This window comes from Perognathus longimembris, chromosome 3, assembly GCF_023159225.1.
Source record: "Perognathus longimembris pacificus isolate PPM17 chromosome 3, ASM2315922v1, whole genome shotgun sequence".
Lineage (NCBI taxonomy): Eukaryota > Metazoa > Chordata > Mammalia > Rodentia > Heteromyidae > Perognathus > Perognathus longimembris.
In genome coordinates, this window is record NC_063163.1 from 42,613,268 (window position 1) to 42,633,407 (window position 20,140).

At 36.3% G+C, this 20,140-nt stretch overlaps 2 protein-coding genes across 3 annotated transcripts in view; one reads left to right on the forward strand and one right to left on the reverse strand.

Moving 5' to 3' along the window:
- Rb1 (RB transcriptional corepressor 1) overlaps positions 1-20,140 on the forward strand; it is a 133,809-nt gene that overhangs the window by 73,823 nt on the left and 39,846 nt on the right. The gene's annotated exons all lie outside the window — the stretch shown is intronic.
- Lpar6 (lysophosphatidic acid receptor 6) lies at positions 5,778-8,363 on the reverse strand. The gene is given in 2 exon segments (XM_048341381.1): positions 5,778-6,924; positions 6,927-8,363. Coding segments are annotated over 2 exon segments (1,032 nt in total). The 5' UTR covers positions 7,012-8,363; the 3' UTR covers positions 5,778-5,977.

Consider the following 20,140-nt stretch of genomic DNA (forward strand, 5'->3'; position numbering starts at 1 on the left):
AAAAAAGAAAATTCAAAAGTAGGTTGGGGAAGATAGGATAAACAAGAGTAATAGAGTTAACAACTTTGATCAAGTACAATGTTCAATGTATGGATATGCCAAATGAAACTCCTTGCTTTGTACAATTCATGTATGCTAATAAAATCATTTTAGGCACATTTATTCAATAAATAATTACTAATACTGTTATATACAAAGCAATAATGTAAATTAAGATGGATTTTTCTTTTTTTAATTTTGTTTATTTGGTCAGTTGTGGGACTTGAACTCTGGGCCGGGGCACTATCCCTAAGCTCTTCAGCTTATGACTAGTGTTCTACCACTTTGAGCCACAAAGCCATGTGGTTAATTGGCAATAAGAGTCTCATGGACTTTCCTGCCTGGGCTGGCTTTGAACAGTGATCCTCAGATCTTAGCCTCCTGCATAGCTAGAATTACAAGCATGAGACACCTGTGTTTGGCTGACATTTCAATGGCGGGGGGTGGGGGGTGGTCAGTTGTGGGGCTTGAACTCAGGGCCTAGGCGCTGTCCCGTAGCTTTTCTGCTCAAGTGCTCTACCACTTGAGCCATAGTTCCACTTTTTTCTTTTTCTTTACTTTCTTTGGCCTTAGCTGTTTGACTGTAAAACAAGAGCACATGTATTTCACAGGGCTGTTTTTTTAAATAAAGTTTTATTGGAACACAGCTACTTTATTGATTATAGCTGCTTTTGCATTGCAATTCAGAATTAAATTAAAACAAAATTGTGTAGCATGCAGGCCTAAAACATTTTCTATCTGTTTCTTTTTTTTTTTTTTTTTTTTTTTTTGCCAGTCCTGGGCCTTGGACTCAGGGCCTGAGCACTGTCCCTGGCTTCTTCCCGCTCAAGGCTAGCACTCTGCCACTTGAGCCACAGCGCCGCTTCTGGCCGTTTTCTGTATATGTGGTGCTGGGGAATCGAACCTAGGGCCTCGTGTATCGGAGGCAGGCACTCTTGCCACTAGGCTATATCCCCAGCCCCTCTATCTGTTTCTTGAGAAAGAAGTTGGCTTTTACCTGATATAGGTACATTAATACTCTCCCCAAAATTAAAATTATACAAAAAGATATTTCAGGAAGGACCATATTCTTCAGAATTCCTTGAACCTCATCTGCACATATGCCTTATTTTTTTAGTTTATACTTTCTGCACTTATTTTTGTAAAAATAAACAGGTACACATGGTTGCCTTTTTCTCCTTTGCCTTTGCATACCTGGAAGGTAGTATACTGTGTGTATACTTATTCATTGCTTTTGTTCATTTAATATTTCTTTCTGGAAATCATTTCATATCACAATGACCAGAGACCTTTCTCCTTATTTTTAGCTTCTTAGTAGTACTGCATTTTTTATATGTGGTGTGTGTACTATTATTTATTTAGCCAGCCTTTGATGCTTGAGCATCTGGTTTCCAGTATAGGTATATTCTTAAATAATACTACACTGACTAACCTTACACAAATATAATTTCTCTCTTCCTCCTTTCAATCTGTGTGTGTGTGTGTGTGTGTGTGTGTGTTGAAAGAGTGTGTGTGTGTTTCTGTGTGTGTGTGTGTTGGGTCTTTTCATGTGCTTCTTCCTGGCCACTATTAAAAATTAAAGAAATATATTCATTAAAATTAACAGATGCTAATAATCATTTTTAATGAGCTAGACAAGTCAAAATAATTGAGTTTTTACCCAGTATCCACCTCAACTTCTTACATGACTTTTGTGCATGTTACTTAGCTCTTTAGTTTCTGGGTTTCCTCTTAACTGTTTCAGACCCACCTCAAAATCATTTCAGTCTTGAATTGTGAATTTTCTAAAAGCCATTTTCATAGAAAAATAGTGGAACTCATTCACACTGAGGCTATTAGATTAGCTCAGCTGTAAGTATGCAACATACATTTGCTACTCCTAAAATTCAGTTAAACTTTATTTACAAAATCCAGGGTGAGGGGCTGGGAATATAGTCTAATGTTAAGAGTGCTTGCCTCACATACATAAAGCCCTGGGTTGATTCCTCAGCACCACATATATAGAAAAAGCCAGAAGTAGCACTGTGACTCAAAGTGGTAGAGTGCTAGCCTTGAGCAAAAAGAAGCCAGGGACAGTGCTCAGGCCCTGAGTTCAAGCCCCAGGCCTAGCAAAAAACAAAACAGGGTGAGGGATATAGCTCAGTGGTACAAAGCATGTGGTTAGCATGAGCAAAGGCATGGGTTCAAATCCTTTGGTTAGGTTTACATTATTATTTTTTAGTCACTTGGTTGAGTTTGAATATTTATTAATAAATTGTTTAATTATGCGTACTTTTGGTGTACTGTTTCCTAAATTGTGTTTTAATCACTACTGTTCAGATGAAAGAGATAATTTTATATTCTTTTAAAAGGTTAAATCATAGACAAGGAAAAAGACTTATTTTATAGAGAATAGAGAAGTTGCCTGAAGATCTCAAGTTCCTGAGTAGCTAGGATTACAGATGTGAACAACCAGCTTCTGATGAGAATTTGTAATTTTAGTAGTAGGTACTTGTTGACCTCATGTTGCCAATAAAATCATATTGTTGATCATTAAATGATTGATGTAAATATGTTCTATAACCAGAAATTTGTTTATTAATCTTTAAAATTTGGAATTTAAATGGGTAATTCAGTTTCCTTGGCCACCCTGAAAGAGCTTTTAAAGAAGTGTATTATAGCATTACTTTGGGATTTCATCTGTGTCTTAGCACTGTTAATAAAATAATTTCTAGGGACTGGGAATGTGTCTTTAGTGGTAGAATGCTTGCCTAGCATGCATGAAGCCCTGAGTTTCATTCCTCAGCACCACATAAACAGAAAAGGCCAGAAGTGGTGCTATGGCTCAAGTGATAGAGTGCTAGCCTTGAGCAAAAGCAGCTCAGGGACAGTGCCCAGGCCCCAAGTTCAAGCCCCAGAACTGGCAACAACAACAAAAAATTTCTATGCAAAAAAGTCATTCATAACTAAGAACATCATCTTCATTGACCTGTAGAGTTGGATTGGCATTGAAATAGAATGTTGGGAAATAGTAAAGATTCTTTTAGGCAATAGTAGCTTAATATAGCAACAATAGACAAAGCTAATTGCATTTGCTTTAGAGGAATAATAGTAGCTACCTACCATTCAGAAATCAAATGTTTCTCAGTTGGGCAGGTGAACTTTTCTCCATTTTCTGTTTTATATCCTCAGTTGAACAGCTAATTTCTTGAAATAGCAGGATATGTAATCAGGACTTTACTTAAATTTGACTTCCAGTATTTTGAATGTAAATAAGATTTTTTGTTTGCTCCCTAGTAGTTGCTTCGTTTTTTTTTTTTGTTTTTTTTTTTTTTACTTTCCTGTAGCTATAGTATGTAATAGATTGTACATAATTAGTTGGTGTTTTCCTCTGGAAAGATAACTTCTAAGTTTAGCATGAGTTCCTATAATTCTGTAAAGGTATGAAAAAATGTATTAGTTTTACTCTGTTTGAAGGAAGATAACATGGAATGATTAAATAGTCTACTATTTTATGAAGATATTGGAAAATTGATACAGGAACTGGAACTGTGCTCAAGTAGTAGAGTACCAGCCTTGAGAAAAAAACCCAAGCTAGCACAGGAGGCCTTGAGTTCAGTCCTCATACCAGCATACAAAAGAGAGAGAGAGAAACCTGAAATAAGCAGTGGCACAGTACTTAAGGGGGAATGGATAAAACTTGGTACTACCATTTCAAGGCAAAAGAAAGTAAGTAAAAGTTTCAGCATTCTAAGATTAATACAGATTTTCTGAGTAAAGGTGAAAGAACCCTTGGAATATATGATTACCTCTAAGTGCAACTCTAGCCAAGGAAGATAACTTTAGCTGTGTTCTGGAACTCTTTCTTTCCATATAGGTAAGATTTGCTAAGTAATTGAAGTTCTAGATGAAAAAAAGTACTATTACCTGTAATTCACGAAGAAATCACAAAACGTTGATTCATACATCTTAATGTTCATAAGAGGGCAAGGAAAATTTCTGTGATGAGCTCAGTACTGACAACTATGTGATGACTAGTAGTATTTTAAAGTAATATTCGTGCTTTGTGAACTACCTGAAGTCTTATTCTCTTGTATTTAGGCAAGGAGAGCTCCAAGAAATATCAAAATTACCAGAACTCTGCCACTTTCCTTCAAGTCAATGCCTCTTAACTCAGAAATTATGTTTGAGAGTGATAAATTTATTTTTTTTCTGAAGTATGACATGAAATATAGGAACTTCTAGTCTATTGAAGAAAAGTTTGTATATAAATGTCTCTTGGACCAGATTTAAATTTCTTTGTTAATTATTTGTTTTTCTTTAAGGGTTTATTTTAGTTTAGGCTTACCTAAAGGAAAGTATGGCTCTCTATTATCTTATTGCAAAATGATTTATCTGATCTGGCAAAAGTCTATGATTTGTCTGAAAACACTGCATTCCAAACCTAGAGAACAGCAAAACACAGATCTAAAAGTACCTAATCAGTTACAGTCAAGACTTGAAATAAGGGGCTGGGGATATGGCCTAGTGGCAAGAGTGCTTGCCTCGTATACTTGAAGACCTGGGTTCGATTCCCCAGCACCACATATACAGAAAATGGCCAGAAGTGGCGCTGTGGCTCAAGTGGCAGAGTGCTAGCCTCGAGAAAAAGCCAGGGACAGTGCTCAGACCCTGAGTCCAAGGCGCAGGACTGGCCAAAAAAAAAAAAAAAACTTGAAATAACATGGTAAAAACTAGATATGCTACTGAATTCAGTCTAACAGGTCCAACTTGGAGAAAACCGCTTGAATTTAGTGAGTTTATGTGTACTTAGTATTTTTTTTCTAAATTAAAGCTCAAAGCCTTATCTTTTTTGTGTGTATAATGAAAATTTAATTGTTTAACTATTTTATTCTTTACGTTCGTTTCTTTTTGTGTAAAGAATTATGACCTTAATGATTTTGTCACACACTACATTTTTCCAACTTTTAAGTAGCATTTCCAAATATTCAATCATTTGGCTTATTCAAATAGCATATTTCAACCATGTAGCTTAAAATGGTGAGGAAAGGGAAGGAAAAGTAAACAGTATCTTAATTACTTCACTACTTAATGTTTCTTTAACTTAAACTTCAAGTCTAAGTTTTGACTTGTGCCATAACTATACCTTTAAATTTACCTTTTGATATCATTTTACTTAAGTAACTTACTTAGTAACAAAGTAGCACTTTACTAGTTTCTTCACTCTAGATTTTGTGGCATATATAATTTCAGTATTGAGTATTTTACTAAAAAATCAAAATAATTTCAAAGAATACTATATGGCTAGGCAGTACCTATGTTTTTTTTTCCTTTATTAACTACAAAGAGAAAACTTAAGTGTTTTCTATAAATTTAATTGCTCATGATCTTCAAACAGTGTTATGATGCCATTCTACAGAAGACTACATTTTTAGCTATTTGGAGGAAATACTCTTAGTTTTGTTTGTTTGTTTTTTACTATTTCCAATTACTCTTTCTCATTTATAGTATTAAACAGGATTGAGAGTTTTCAAAATGAAATCAAGATATGCTGAATAAAATATTAAATTTTAAAACTTTTCATGAATAAATTATTTAGTATAAAATTCAGGAAATCATTTAGTATCTTTTGAAGAATTTGAAAAGTGCAGAGAGTTACCACCTTATTTAAATCATAACCACTTTTAGACTTTGAATTAAAATTTTAAGAGATCTTTTTTAATGAAGAAAACACATTATAGTGGCTCAGAAAAATAAAATGGAATTTATACAAGAACGGAATATATTTTAATGCTTAACACATTGAATACAAATTTTCTTTAAAAACATTAAAGTGTCCACATGTTTATTTTCTTTTGGAGGTGTAGAAATAGTTTTTTCCGAGAGAATACTTTTCACAGTTGAAGGAACTTGGAGGCTCTTTTCCCAGTGAAGTCTCAGTGCTTTTATTTCAGGCAGCTTATATTGTAGATTCATTGTCAAATATTTTACATTTTAAGGTCTGCAGGTTGTGTTGAATAAAATTCTCTGTGCCTTGAACTTCAGAGAATCTGGAGTCACTCCTCCTAACAGACCAGTTTTTCATTTTTATCGAGTTCTGAATTGTGTCCGATGTGAAGTAGTAAACTATGGGGTCAAAGCAGCAGTTGGAAACAGCAATGCAGAGAGTGATTGGGTACATTGTCCTTACTGCTGCCACTACTGAGCAGTTAACAAATGCTTGTGTTCTCATAAGGGAATATAAAATCAGATTTATATTGTAAGGCACAAAACAGAAACAGAATATGACCAAATGGACAAAAATCATTTTTAAAACCTTAGTTTTGTTTATTTTGCTTCTACTCAATGTCACCGGTTTATTTAAAGTTCTTAGCACTATACTAGAACAAGTTACGTTCAAAATGAGAGGAATAAAAAATCCTACTATCTCGATGAAAATTACAATCCTTGAAAGATACGTTTTCCACGTGGCTTCTGGAAAGTTTTCAAAGCAGGCTTCTGAGGTATTGTTACCCTGAGAGTGGGTAGACTGAAAAAAAACTGCTGGTGCGCTTCCTCCCATCACAGTTAACCACACCGCAACACACACAATCTTTGCGTTTCGTTTGGTTCTTAGAGTCTTTGACTTAAATGGGTAGACAATCGCCAGAAATCGATCTACGCTAATACACGTCAAGAACAGAATGCTTCCATACATGTTGGTATAAAACAGCATCACAGAGATCTTACAAAGCAAATCTCCAAACGGCCAGTTCCGTGTTGCAAAGTAAAAAATCCTGAAGGGCAAAGTAAAGACGAAGAGCAAGTCTGACATTGCTAAGTTAATCATGTACGTTGTCGTTTCATTCCGTACTTTAAGGGCACAGATGAAAATGTATATGGCAACACAATTGGATATTAACCCAGCACAAACACCATGCTGAACATGCAGCCATACAAAGTGTACTTAAAGGAGTCATCGTAGAAGCAATGGGAGCTGTTAGAGCTTACCATGATAAAGGCAGTCCCGCTTTCTGAGTGAGGCCCTTTTGTCCCCTGCCGGCAGTCGCCCTCAGTATTCAGGTTGTGATTAACCAACACCCAATTTGTTTGCAGACTATTTCGATCTTTTGGTGATTTTATAAATATTTCCTTCAGAAATCTCCAAAAGAAACATGAAACTTGTCGCTGTAGTAGCTTCTTTAACAGGAAAATATTCTCATTTTTCTAGTCCCTAGAAAATCCATGAATCCTAGGGCTTAATTAAGTGAGGGAAAGTTCAGTCAGTGAAGCCAACCCATAGGATTGCAGATGTGAAGAAAAGCTGCTTCTTTGGGTAGGAACACGACCATTTGTGTTGTAACTTGTTCTGCTGTAGTCAAGATGAATATTCCAAAATGAAAGTTCCTTCGGGCTCCAGAAAGTATAAGTTGTCAGTCTCGCTTTGATTTTCAGTGCAGAGTTTCAGAAACTGAAACATTCCTAATTTGTCCTCTAGACTTCTTTTAGATGATATTTCCCCTTTTTATTTTGCCGCAGTGGATCTCAAATGGTGGTAAGTAGAAGAGTCTTTTTTTAAAGGTTCCAAAATAAACTCCGAAGCATGTTAGTTCTTGCTGAATTGAGGCCTTTTCCACAGTTGCTGCCTGTATTGTGAGGCGGGCTTTCTCTGAAGTTGAAAGAAAAGGCTTGCTGGGTTTGTAATATGACATCACAGGAAGAAGAGGCTGGGTTTGGACAAAGAAAGGTTTCAGCCCAGTTTGTTTGCAGTTCCTTTAATCTGATAGTGTGTCTGCTGGGACTATACCTAGCAGGCTTGCAAATGGTCACTGGTGAATTAACTCTTTTTATGCGGAAATGCCTTGTGGGGTTTTGGCAAGCTCTCTCAATCGGTTTTGTGTTATTTTGTTTTAGTGGCAATAATTGAGAAAGAAAAAAAATCACTTTAAGCCTGTTTCTCCTTTTGCATTTGGAATATGGCTTTTTTTTTTAAAGGTAAAATGTGTTTGGGTGTATATTTATGAACTGAAATTGTTAGCAATACTAGCATTTTAAAGAACTGTTTAGTAATTGAAAGAGACCTTTAACTTTACATATGAAAAGGACTTCATTTAGAGACCAGTAGTTCTTCCACTCTTCTTTTTTTCTCCTCTCATTTCTCCCCTAGGTTTAACGTAATTGGTATGATTTTGAGTAGCCTTAATCCTGGTCTCTTTTGTTTTTGTTTTTGATAAACAATCGTGGAAACATTCTTCATTCTTTTGAAACTTAATATTTTAGAGCTATTTTACTTTGTAATTAGCCCTTTCACCAAAGAATGTATTTTTAAAAGTTTATTTTTGCTGGGGATGTAGCTCAGTGGTAAGAATACAATGTACTTAGCATGGGAAACCCTATGTTTACAGTCCCTAGCACCAAACAAAACAAAGCAAAACAAAAAAAATTATCTTTGATGTGTTAATCTTACCATACCCAGCAGGTTTTAAGTTTTTCCCCATAAATTTAATGAAATAATTTTTGGAGACTGTGAGTTGGTATGTGGCTAATTCTAGGTTCATAATTTTCATTCATTCTGTTTTTTTCCTTTAACTTCCTTTATATGACATTAACTATATCTTGAGATGTATTTCAGACCTTATCTTCATTTAAAAATTTCTATAAATGATTTCTCTAGATTTATGGGCAAAGTATATTCATACTTGACCTCCCTCATATCAGAAAAACATGCGAGTGGGGAAGGATAATTGAATGTAAATTATTTTCTCAGAGCTATGAGACACATGTTTTCCATATTTTAAGCTATTCCCCTCCCCCATTTTTTGGTGCTGGGGAGTGAGCCAAGGGTCTGGTGCATGCTAAGCATGTTACCTCCCTGAGTTAGGCTCTCAGCTCTTACACTACCATTTTTCTGAAAAGTCTACAGATTCCTTTGTGTTTTACTCTTAGAGCCAAAACAGTTCCTTTTGAGTCAGTTAAGACATTTAAGAGTAATTTATTTTTCTTCATAAGACATTAAGCTGATTAAAAAATAATAATATTGCATAGCATGTTTTGTTCTACTTTGCACCTTTTTTGTTTGGGACTACTCTCATGCTAAGCAACTTTTATTGGTGAATTTATGCTGTTACTGTTTTGACTAAGAAATGTATCTATAATAAAATAATACACAAATAATATGATTATTACTTATAATTAAAAAACTTAAAACATTGAAGGTCTGAATTTCTTTATGTTACTTTTGGTATGGGAAAAAAGTATATATGTACTCAGAAACTTTGATGATAGAAACTTTGGACAGAAATGAAAGGGGGAACAATTAATAAAATTATTCTTTTGGGAGAGAAACATAAAATCTTAGTTATTACTTGCTTTCAAATTTATAGTCTTTTTAGTCACCTTTCAAAATGAAATTCATGCAACTGTATGCCCTGACCTACTTTTGCTTTCATTTTGAATATGGTGCCTCATCAAAGAATGAAAATATATTCAGTGTGCACTGGAGTTTTCTTCCATACATTGCCACCTCTCACTTGACTTGTTACTCAGTTGTTCTTTCATAGTTTTTGCATGTTTGAGTTGTTGTTGCTTAACAATGAAAAGATCATTCTTTGCTAAGACTTTCCTTATTACTAGTATGTTAATGTATGTTTGTATCCCTAATTTTCAGCTTAATTCTTGACCTTACTAGACACAGACATGTTTGGTGACAAATGAATCATATCAATAGACATCTTGTTGAAGCTTGTCCTACTGAGGAAGAGCAGTAGCAGAGTGATTGCCTCAATAGGAAAAAGTTGCTTGAAGTTGGATTTCTAATATATAATTTGGCTTCTAAGAAACCAAAGTGAAATTCATTACCTTGAAAAGTCTTTAGGAGAAGATTTTTAAAATATAAAATCACTACTTGCAAAAAGGAGTTAATTCTAGTTAAATATTAAACATTTAATGGGTTTTTTTTGTTTATTTTGTGTATTTGTTTTGTTTTCGTTGCCAGTCCTGGGGCCTGGACTCAGGGCCTGAGCACTGTCCCTGGCTTCTTTTTGCTCAAGGCTAGCACTCTACCTCTTGAGCCACAGCACCACTTCCAGCTTTTTTCTATATATGTGGTGCTGAGGAATCGAACCCAGGGCTTCACGTATACAAGGTGAGCACTCTACCACTAGGCCATATTCCCAGCCCTTAATAGGTGTTTTTATTTGTTAGATTAAACTAACTTGTTTTAATGAGAAATTTGTATACTCTTCCAAGTTAGGCCTGGGAGTCACTTTTTCTTAAGTGAATTTTGGTGTGTAGGGCTCTAATGAAATTGAAAAAAATAAATCAATAAAAGTCAGAAGTTGATGTGAAAGCTAGATACCAATGCCTCACGCCTGTAATCCTAGCTATTTAGGAGGCTTAGATCTGAGGATTATGGTTAGAAGCTAGCCCAAGCAGACAACTGTAGGAGACTCTTATCTATTAACTAGATGTGGCTCAAGTGGTAGAGCACCAGCCTCGAGTAGACACAGCCAAATAAGATAACCTGAATTCAAGACTCTGACACCAAAAAGAAACAGAAAGAGAGAGGGAGAGAGAGAAGAAAGAGGGGGGCGGGGAGAAAGAGAAAGAGAGAGAAAGATTGTAGACATTCCAGGAGTGTTAGAAGATGTTTTATACTGTTTGGGGGTCTCTCTAAGGTATACAACTGATTTGAAATATGTTGTTCAACTACAATTCATTGAAACAGTGACTCATGCAAGTCATCATTTTTCAAATTTTAATTATATCAAGAAGCCAGGTAAATAACCAACTAGCCTCTAAAGTAGATGTGTTTTATTTATCAGTAATAGTCTTAATCTTTTAGTTGTGAAAGTGTTTTATCAGGTTGAGAGTTGGTTATCAGAAGTTACCTTTTAATTTTCAGAAGTTGAAGTATTGGATAACTTTTATTTTTTATTTTTTTGTAGTTCTAGGGATTGAACTAAGGGCCTCCTGCTTGCTAGGCTGGTGAGGTAGCACTTGAACCATGCTCCTACGTCTTACTGGCTTTTTTAGTTTGTTTTTTTAGATAGGGTCTTCCAAACCTTACCTGAGCTGGCTTCAGGTTGCCTATATCAGCTTTGTGCAGGATTACAAATACGTGTTAGTGAGGCAAGTTTGTATAACTTCTCAGACTAATTCTTTGGGGCTGGGATGTAGCTCAGTGGCAAAGAGCTTGCCTCGCAAGTGCGACGTCCTAGGTTCGATCCCCAGTACCAAAAAAGAAAAGACAAAAAAAAAAAAAGTTAAAAAAAAACACCCAACTAAATATTTCTTTGGCTCTGCTTAGAAGAGTTGAAAGGAAATCTTACTTACCTAGGCCTGACTCAAAATAAGCTCAAAACAATGTTTGTTAACCCTTTGTTGAACACTGGTTTAAACAGAGTATGAAGGGGATTCTTCAACCATTCTCTTCTTTTTCGTATTAATTATTTCTGGCCTTGATACTGTGATAGTAGTACCAGATTTGTCTTGCCTGTTTTTCACTCTCACTGCCATCATTTTGGATAAACCCAGTCATTCTTGCTGATTTTTTTTGGGGGGCGGGGGGAGCGGCAGTCCTGGGGCTTGGACTCAGGGCCTGAGCACTGTTCCTGGCTTCTTTTTGCTCAAGGCTAGCACTCTGCCACTTGAGCCACAGCGCCACTTCTGGCCATTTTCTGTATATGTGGTGCTGGGGAATTGAACCTAGGGCTTCATGTATATGAGGCAAGCACTCTTGCCACTAGGCCATATTCCTAGTCCCTCAGGTCTCAGCGTTCTGAGTAGCTAGGATTATAGGTGTGAGCCATCAACGCCTGGCCCTATTCTTTTATTGCTGTCCATACTAGATCATCACAGAGCAGCTTACTTATTCGCAGTTATTCATTTATTCTCTTCTTGGTTACAAAGATGACCTAGAGCAAATTATGGTTTTCAAACAAAAGTTATTTTCAAAACTAAAAGAACTAACATTTAAGATTTTCACATATGCAGATTATAACTTAGTGGATGAGTGTTTAAAAACAAAGAAGAGTTAACAATTTAAAATATGGAGGGCTAAAAGTGTAGTTCAGTGATTGAGTATCTGCTTAGCATGTATGAAGCCCTGGGTTCAGTCACTGATGCTGAAAAATATGAAATAAGATTAAAAGAAAAAAATAAATTTAATAAGTATTATTCTAAACATGTCACATTCCTTTTCCTAAAATTATTTGAATGCAGTAAATGTTTACAAGAAGTGAAAAAATTCTTAGAACAGAAATCCATTTATACACTAGTAAAAGAATGAGTCATATAAGATTGGGGCGAGACATAGTGGGAAGGTATGCAAAATAGTATTAGAAAGATCTAGACTAAAGGACACTGCTGCATTTGACACAAGAAAAAAGTGTTTAAGCCTGTTTGTCATTGTGCATCTTTACATATACACCACTGCAGAATGTTTTCTAAGGGCAGAAATATTTACTTATGAAATGCCATTTCATTTTGGCCCTCATTTTAAGAAATTCACCAAATGTAAGATCGAGTTAGGGAAAAACATTTGTTGATGGATCAATTATATGTGATAATTTAGTTTAATTCAGAAATAAGTTTAGGGCAAAGAATTTGCTCCTTGGGTTCTTGACATCTTGAAACCCTTTTTATATGCACTTCCTAACTTGGGGCCTAGTTGCACAATCTTGTGAGGTTCTTAAACATGACTAAAAACATAAGAAACAAAGATCTGAAGAAACCAAGGATCAGCAAGTTTTGCAGGTTATTCTTCTGAAATATCTGGGAATATCTGAAATATTTTGAATGTTTTTGTCTGAGAACAAACTAAAAAGAATTTAGACTGTTGCTAGTGAAGATTCTTTTATGTATAAAATATAGAGTTGTATATGTGGGCCATAAAATGTGAATCTACATATTATTCTTTAAAAGGAATGTATTGTTCAAAGTGCACCAGGCAGAGAATCAGAGAAGCTTGACAGGCCGTGATCTGGCTCTTCCAGGAGTCTGATTCTTTGACTGTAAAAATAAAAAGGTCCCTTTCTGTAGCCCTATCTGATTTTACAAGGCAAGTACTCTTTCCACTAGGCCATATTCCCAGCCCTATCTGATTTTAATTCTTTTAATACTTTGAATTTTTAAGCTGCCACGTTGAGCTTTTTTTTACTCTTAGGTCTAACAAATCAAGGAGTCACTTTGCATTCTCAGTGTCTAAGTAAGTGTAATCAAAACAAGATTTTGCAAGTAATATAGATGGAAGGTAGAAGTAGATGAGGCCAGGTGGATGTGATATGCTGCTTTCACCGGGTGAATCAGCAGCAGCCAAATTGCTGTTTAGAATTGTACTTTCATTCCGTCACTTGCTGTTTGGGCCTCATTAATTTGATGGGTCTTCCCAATGTTCTGCTTCACCTGTCCTCCCTATGATACCACAGGAAGGTGTGAGCTATGGGGCAGGTAGGCAGGGAGGCTGGGGGTAGTGGTGATGGTGGGCAGTGCAATCATGGGCCCAGGTTCTTTAAAGAGAACAGAGAACTAGACAACCTTATCTCAACCAGTAGAACTGGGCACAGGTGCATATCTGTCATTCTAGCTACTCAAGAAGTATTAATAGGATTGTGGTCTGGCTGGACCAAAAAAAAAAAAAAAAAAAAAGAGAGACTGAAAAATAAGAGGAGGAGAGAAAACAAGGGAGGGGTAACAATGTTGTGCAAGAATTGAATTCATTTCCTTACTCATGTAAACTGTAACCCCTTTGTACATCACCTTTACAAAAAAATAAAATAAATTTTAAAGGAAAAAAATGAATAAAAATAAGAAAAGCAAAAAGATTGGATGTGTTGCTCAAGTGGTAAAGCACCTACCTAGCAAGCACAACACCTTGAATTCAAACTCCAATACTAATTAATCAGTCAGTCAATAAATAAATCTAAGCTTACTCATTTAAATGCAACAAATTTTGTCATGATGAGATGTGGGTTTTGTGTTCTTTTAACCTGTTAATTTACACTTAGAAAAAAAGTAAAGCTTTTTTTTCATTTGAATTCTTCTAAAGCCAGTTTATTTATATTTTCTACTTAAGTTTAGAACTAGAACATTTTCAACTTGATAAATCAATATCTTAACATCTTGAAAACCTTTTTATATGCATTTCCCAACTTGGGGTCTAGTTTTACAATATTGTGAGGTTCTCAAACATGACTAAAAACATAAGAACAACATCTGTAGCTTATGTAGACAAAATTTCCTATAGAAAGATCTTTTTACATAAGCAAAAATTACAAAATTCTGGACAAATTTAGTATTACTATGTCTATTGATAAAATTTAGAAGTGGTTTTCCTTCCTGTCATGATTTCAAACTTTATGCTGTATATTACTTTTAGTGGAGCATGAGCCATTGACCCAATTTCTTTTTTTTTTCAAATTTTTATTATCAAACTGATGTACAGAAAGGTTACAGTTTCATACGTTGGGCATTGGATACATTTCTTGTACTGTTTGTTACCTTGTCCCTCATACCCCCCTCCCTCCCCCCTTCCCCCCCGCAGGTGTTCAGTTCACTTACACCAAACAGTTCTGCAAGTATTGCTTTTGTAGTTATTTCTGTTTTTTTACCCTGTGTCTCTCAAATTTGGTATTCCCTTTGAATTTCCTACTTCCAATACCAGTAAACACGGTTTCCAATATACTCAGATAAGATTACAGAGATAGTGTAGGTACAACCATAGGAAGGTGATACAAGAACATCATCAATAATAGAAACTACACATACACATAGGACGTTGAAAGTAGTTACAACTGTGATATAACAATTGCCATTGACCCAATTTCAAAGGATTGAGCCAGTTTGTAAGTTGGGTGGGAAGACAAGAATGATGATTCAATTATAGCAAGGTCAAAGGGGGTAGAAATGATGGTGGAAGAATGTTCCAGAAAAAAGGCAAAGGAAACTTAGAAGAATGTTATTGTGGTGAAAGTTTTAAAACTTGAATAAGTACATTTATCTTTGCTTGCGTTTATTAACTTGAGTTGTCCCTTTAGTTTTTTTCGCCTGACTCTGTTCCTCCATCCTTCCCTCATCTCTAATTCTTAAAGTCCTATCAAAATTTTTGATAAAGGACTGGGGATATAGCCTAGTGGCAAGAGTGCCTGCCTCGGATACACGAGGCCCTAGGTTCGATTCCCCAGCACCACATATACAGAAAACGGCCAGAAGCGGCGCTGTGGCTCAAGTGGCAGAGAGCTAGCCTTGAGCGGGAAGAAGCCAGGGACAGTGCTCAGGCCCTGAGTCCAAGGCCCAGGACTGGCCAAAAAAAAAAAAAAAAAATTTTTTTTTTTGATAAAATCATCTTCTTTAAATCCCTTGTTGTACTTCTGTAGTAAAACTGAAAGACAATACTTAATGCAATTCACATCATAATACAGAACATCAGTAAATTACATGCATGTTATATGTATGTATATATACATGAACAAACACATATATATGAAATTACAGAATACAAATCTATCTGGCTTATATTCATCTAGCACATATGTCATATATTTGCTTTTCATTTTTTTTCAATAGTTGGGCTTTTCTTCTGAAGTACAGCTGGGGAAACAGTATAGTAGGCAAATTTCTAAAGTTGTTTTTTGGGTGTTTTTTTTTGCCAGTCCTGGGGATTGAACTTAGGGCTTGGGTACTACCCCGCTTGAGCCATAGCACCACTTCTGGATTCTCTGCTTATGTGGTACTGAGGAATCAAACCCAGGACTTGGTAAATGCTAGGCAAGCTCTCTACCACTAAGCCACATTCCCAGCCCCTAAAGTTGTTTGTTTTTTTTTTTTGGCCAGTCCTGGGCCTTGGACTCAGGGCCCCAGCACCGTCCCTGGCTTCTTCCCGCTCAAGGCTAGCACTCTGCCACTTGAGCCACAGCGCCGCTTCTGGCCGTTTTCTGTATATGTGGTGCTGGGGAATCGAACCTAGGGCCTCGTGTATCCGAGGCAGGCACTCTTGCCACTAGGCTATATCCCCAGCCCCCCTAAAGTTTTTAACTATAGTTAGTTATTGCCAGAACTAGAACTAGAATCCTAGTTTCTTGACTTTATTATGTTTTCTGTCTCTACAGGTAGCTTCTAGCTTTTGCTTTTTTTTTCTGATATAAAGTCAGAATTTTGACTCATAACTTAGTGAATATTAAGTAAAGTTTATCTTTTACATATCTGAGTCTATGCAAACTTTTTTGAAATACTTAGTTAAAACATTTTGATGGAAATTTAATCTTAGAAAATTCCACCCATTTGTACATTAAAGTACTGTGGCAAGCATTCAGTGTCACCTTTATTGATTAAAAACAGTTTCCACCATGTTATGGAAACGATTGTTATAAAAAAAAGTTTCCAAGGGCTGGGGATATGGCCTAGTGGCAAGAGTGCTTGCCTCCTATACATGAGGCCCTGGATTCAATTCCCCAGCACCACATATACAGAAAATGGCCAGAAGCGGCGCTGTGGCTCAAGTGGCAGAGTACTAGCCTTGAGCAAAAAGAAGCCAGGGACAGTGCTCAGGCCCTGAGTCCAAGCCCCAGGACTGGCAAAAAAAAAGTTTCCATTTGTAAATACTACTGTGCTGGATTACATACAGAGAAAGGAAATATGTCTGCTTTCAAATGATTAGAACAAGGGTCTTGTATGAATAGTGAATTTAACAGCTTGCAGTATAGTTTGTCAATTTATTTCAGTAAACATTGACTTATTTTTAAACCCATAACTGACGATGAGAGTAGGAAAAGATTATTTTTAGAAAGCTGGGAATGTGGCCTACTGGTAGAGTGCTTGCCTAGCATGCATGAAGCTCTAGGTTTGATTCCTCAGCATCACATATACGGAAAAGACCAAATTGGTGCTGTGGCTCAAGTGATAGAGTGCGCTAGCCTTGAGCATAAAGAAGCCAGGGACAGTGCTCAGGCCCTGAGTCCAAGCTCCAGGACTGGCAAAAAAAAAAAAATAAATTTGTACATATTTGTACATATATGCTTCTAGACTTATAAGTATATACTAGTAGTACTTAAAATATAAGAGAAAACTTGTGTCTAGTAAAATCAATTCAGAGCTTTGGAATTATTCAGAAGTAAAGATAGGAAGAATCGATTTGCTAGTTCTCAGGCTCATTTGTAAATGTCAATGTCATCACTCTATACATAGTCAAAATCATAAACATTGATATGGTTTATAGGAGAAAGACAACTTGGAACTTTGCTCCTAAAAGAACCTTATCTTTTCAAAGAATTCCATGTCTCACTTAAAAATAATTTTTTGTTTAGTTTCTTCAGTTCATTGTTGTTGATTTTATCAAGTAGACATTTCTGTATCAGAAAAATGTAATAGAAAAAAGCATTTCAATGTAGGGCAAAAAGTAATATAAGATACCTTAACAAATAAATAATCAAAGTACAAAATTTAAATATACACACAAAAAAGACTGAAATTTTAGTAAAAGCCATGAAAGAATACTTGTACAGATGACAAGCAGTTTCCTAATATATAAATTTAATGCCATTCTAGTACAGATTCCAGTAGGATTTTATCAAATGTCTTTGCATCTTTATTCATTTATAAAAATGTATCTATGGTTTACATAGCCTAACAGTTTCATTTCTAAGAAAAATTCTTTCTCTCTTGATTTGCATCCCTTATCAGTTGTACCTAGTTCTTCACAACCCCACCCAAACCAGATGACTATCAGATTTTTAATAGATCAGAAGTAGCATCTTGTTTATTTGCATTTGTTTCTTAGATGATCCTAGAAATAGACCATAAATGTAAAGTAGCTTACTATACCTTTAGCACTTCACAGATCACTGGAGAAAATGGATAGTTCAATAAAAATGGATGGTCAAAAAAAAGTCCTCAGGATATTAATTTTTTTTTTTTTTTTGGCCAGTCCTGGGCCTTGGACTCAGGGCCTGAGCACTGTCCCTGGCTTCTTCTCCCTCAAGGCTATCACTCTGCCACTTGAGCCACAGCGCCACTTCTGGCTGTTTTCTATATATGTGGTGCTGGGGAATCGAACCCAGGGCTTCATGTGTATGAGGCAAGCACTCTTGCCACTAGGCCATATTCCCAGCCCCACTTCTGGTTTTCTGATGGTTAACTGGAGATGAGAATCTCACGGACTTTGCTGCCCAGCCTGGCTTTGAACCATGATCCTCTGATCTCAACCTCCTTAATATTAGGATTGCAGACATGAGCCACCAGCACCCAGCTTTTAAATTTAAGTTTTATCTTTAAGAAGTTTTTGCCTTCAAAATAAAAATGATTAAATATAACATTGGATTGTTTTTTAATTTGATGGAGGGTTTTTTGTTGTTGCTTTTTTTGTTTTTTTGCCAGACCTGGGACTTGAACTCAGGGCCCTGGCACTGTCCCTGAGCTTTTGTTGCTAAGGGCTAGCACTCTACCACTTGAGCCACAGTACCACTTCTGGCTTTTTCTATGCTACAGCACCACTTCCAGCCTTTTCTGTTTATGTGGTACTGAGGAATTGAACCCAGGGTTTTATGGATGCTTGGCCAAGCAATCTACCACTAAGCCACATTCCCAGCCCTAAAAATTGACAGATCTTTTTTTTTTTTTAAGGTCTAGTTCCATTAACACTGTTTCAAATGTACTTAAAACCAAAAAATGTATTTTGACTTTAGGAAGTTATGCTTGTAGCCCAATTACAATCAAAGAAAGACTGGCTCTTTAACAGGGACACTCAAAGTTCTAGAATTGTTAGAAAGGTTCCAAGTTACTGGTCATCCATCCCAGAACAAACTTTCTAAAGTCACTTCTTTTACTACTATGTTACTATAATTGCTTCTAATTAACTGAGTTTCTATCAATGCCAGATGTTGCTATACTTCCTCAGAAAGATTAGGAACAAAAGATGGGAAAGACTGCCTGCCTCTTCAAAAGAGCTGTTTAAGCCCACATTTTGTTGTTGTTGTTGTTGAAGTTAAACAAAACTTCACCCTTTGACATGACCCAAAGAGGTTGCTGGATTGTTCTTTTGCTCATGTTCATAGGGAAACAGTAGGCACACTCGAGAATCATTGTTATTGGCCACCGATGTTGTTCTTGTTGGCTAATGCACTCAATTTGATCCCCAGTACCACAAAATAAAATAAAAGTAAAACAATGTAGCTAGATACTGCTGGTAGCTCATACCTAGGATCCTAATTACTCAGGAGGCTAAGATCCAAAGGATTTCAGGTAGAAGCCAGTTAAGGTAGAAAAGATGGAAGGGTCATCTCCCAAATAACAGCAAAAAGCTTGTCTGGAAGCATGGCTCAAGGGTAGAACACCAGCCAAGCATGCAAGCTGAGCTCAAACTTCCTTCATGGATAACAAAAACAAAAACCCAAAGCAAACAACCCCCCCCCACACACACACACCAACACCCCACCCTGCCTTCTCATGTTATCTTCATCTCTGGCTCTACTGATGTTTGTTTGTTCAACATGCAGTATTAACTGAGTGCCAGATGTATGCCAGATGCTTTTCTCAGTGTTGAGAATGCAGCAGTGAATAAAACAAAATCTCTGGATTTATACTTGATGTATGGGAGACAAGCAGTCAACAAATAAGCAGTTATGTATGTAGTGATAAGTGCTGTGAAGAAAGACATACTCTAGAGGAAAAGAGGGTGGGATCCAGCTGTTCTATCTCGAAAGGTCAGAAGAAGGCCTTATTGATAATGGAAGCAGTGAGGAAATCTTGTGCTTCTCTCAAGGATTAATCTTTACCCAATCAACAACTTTGAAAGGACTTTCAATCAGTATTTTCAGCCTCCTCTCCTGTAAATTCACTCATCAAGTTTATGTCTACAAGATTTAATGGAAATTGGGAATTTCCAGTTCTTTCACTTGATAAAATTTTGTGCATCTAGGTGCTAGCAATGTCACTCAAGTGGTATAGAGTAATTGCTTACGCAGTTCAAAGGTCTCAGTTTAAACCCCAATACAGCCCCCCCAAAAGTGTATGTGTGTGTATGTATATGTGTGTGTGTGTGTGAATGCTGTGCATCTAATTCTGATTGCATGCTACCTCTTAAGTGAGGGAAATTTACTTTGTTTTGTTTTTGACTCCTTGACAGTATTCTTCGAACTCAGTACTTGTAAAA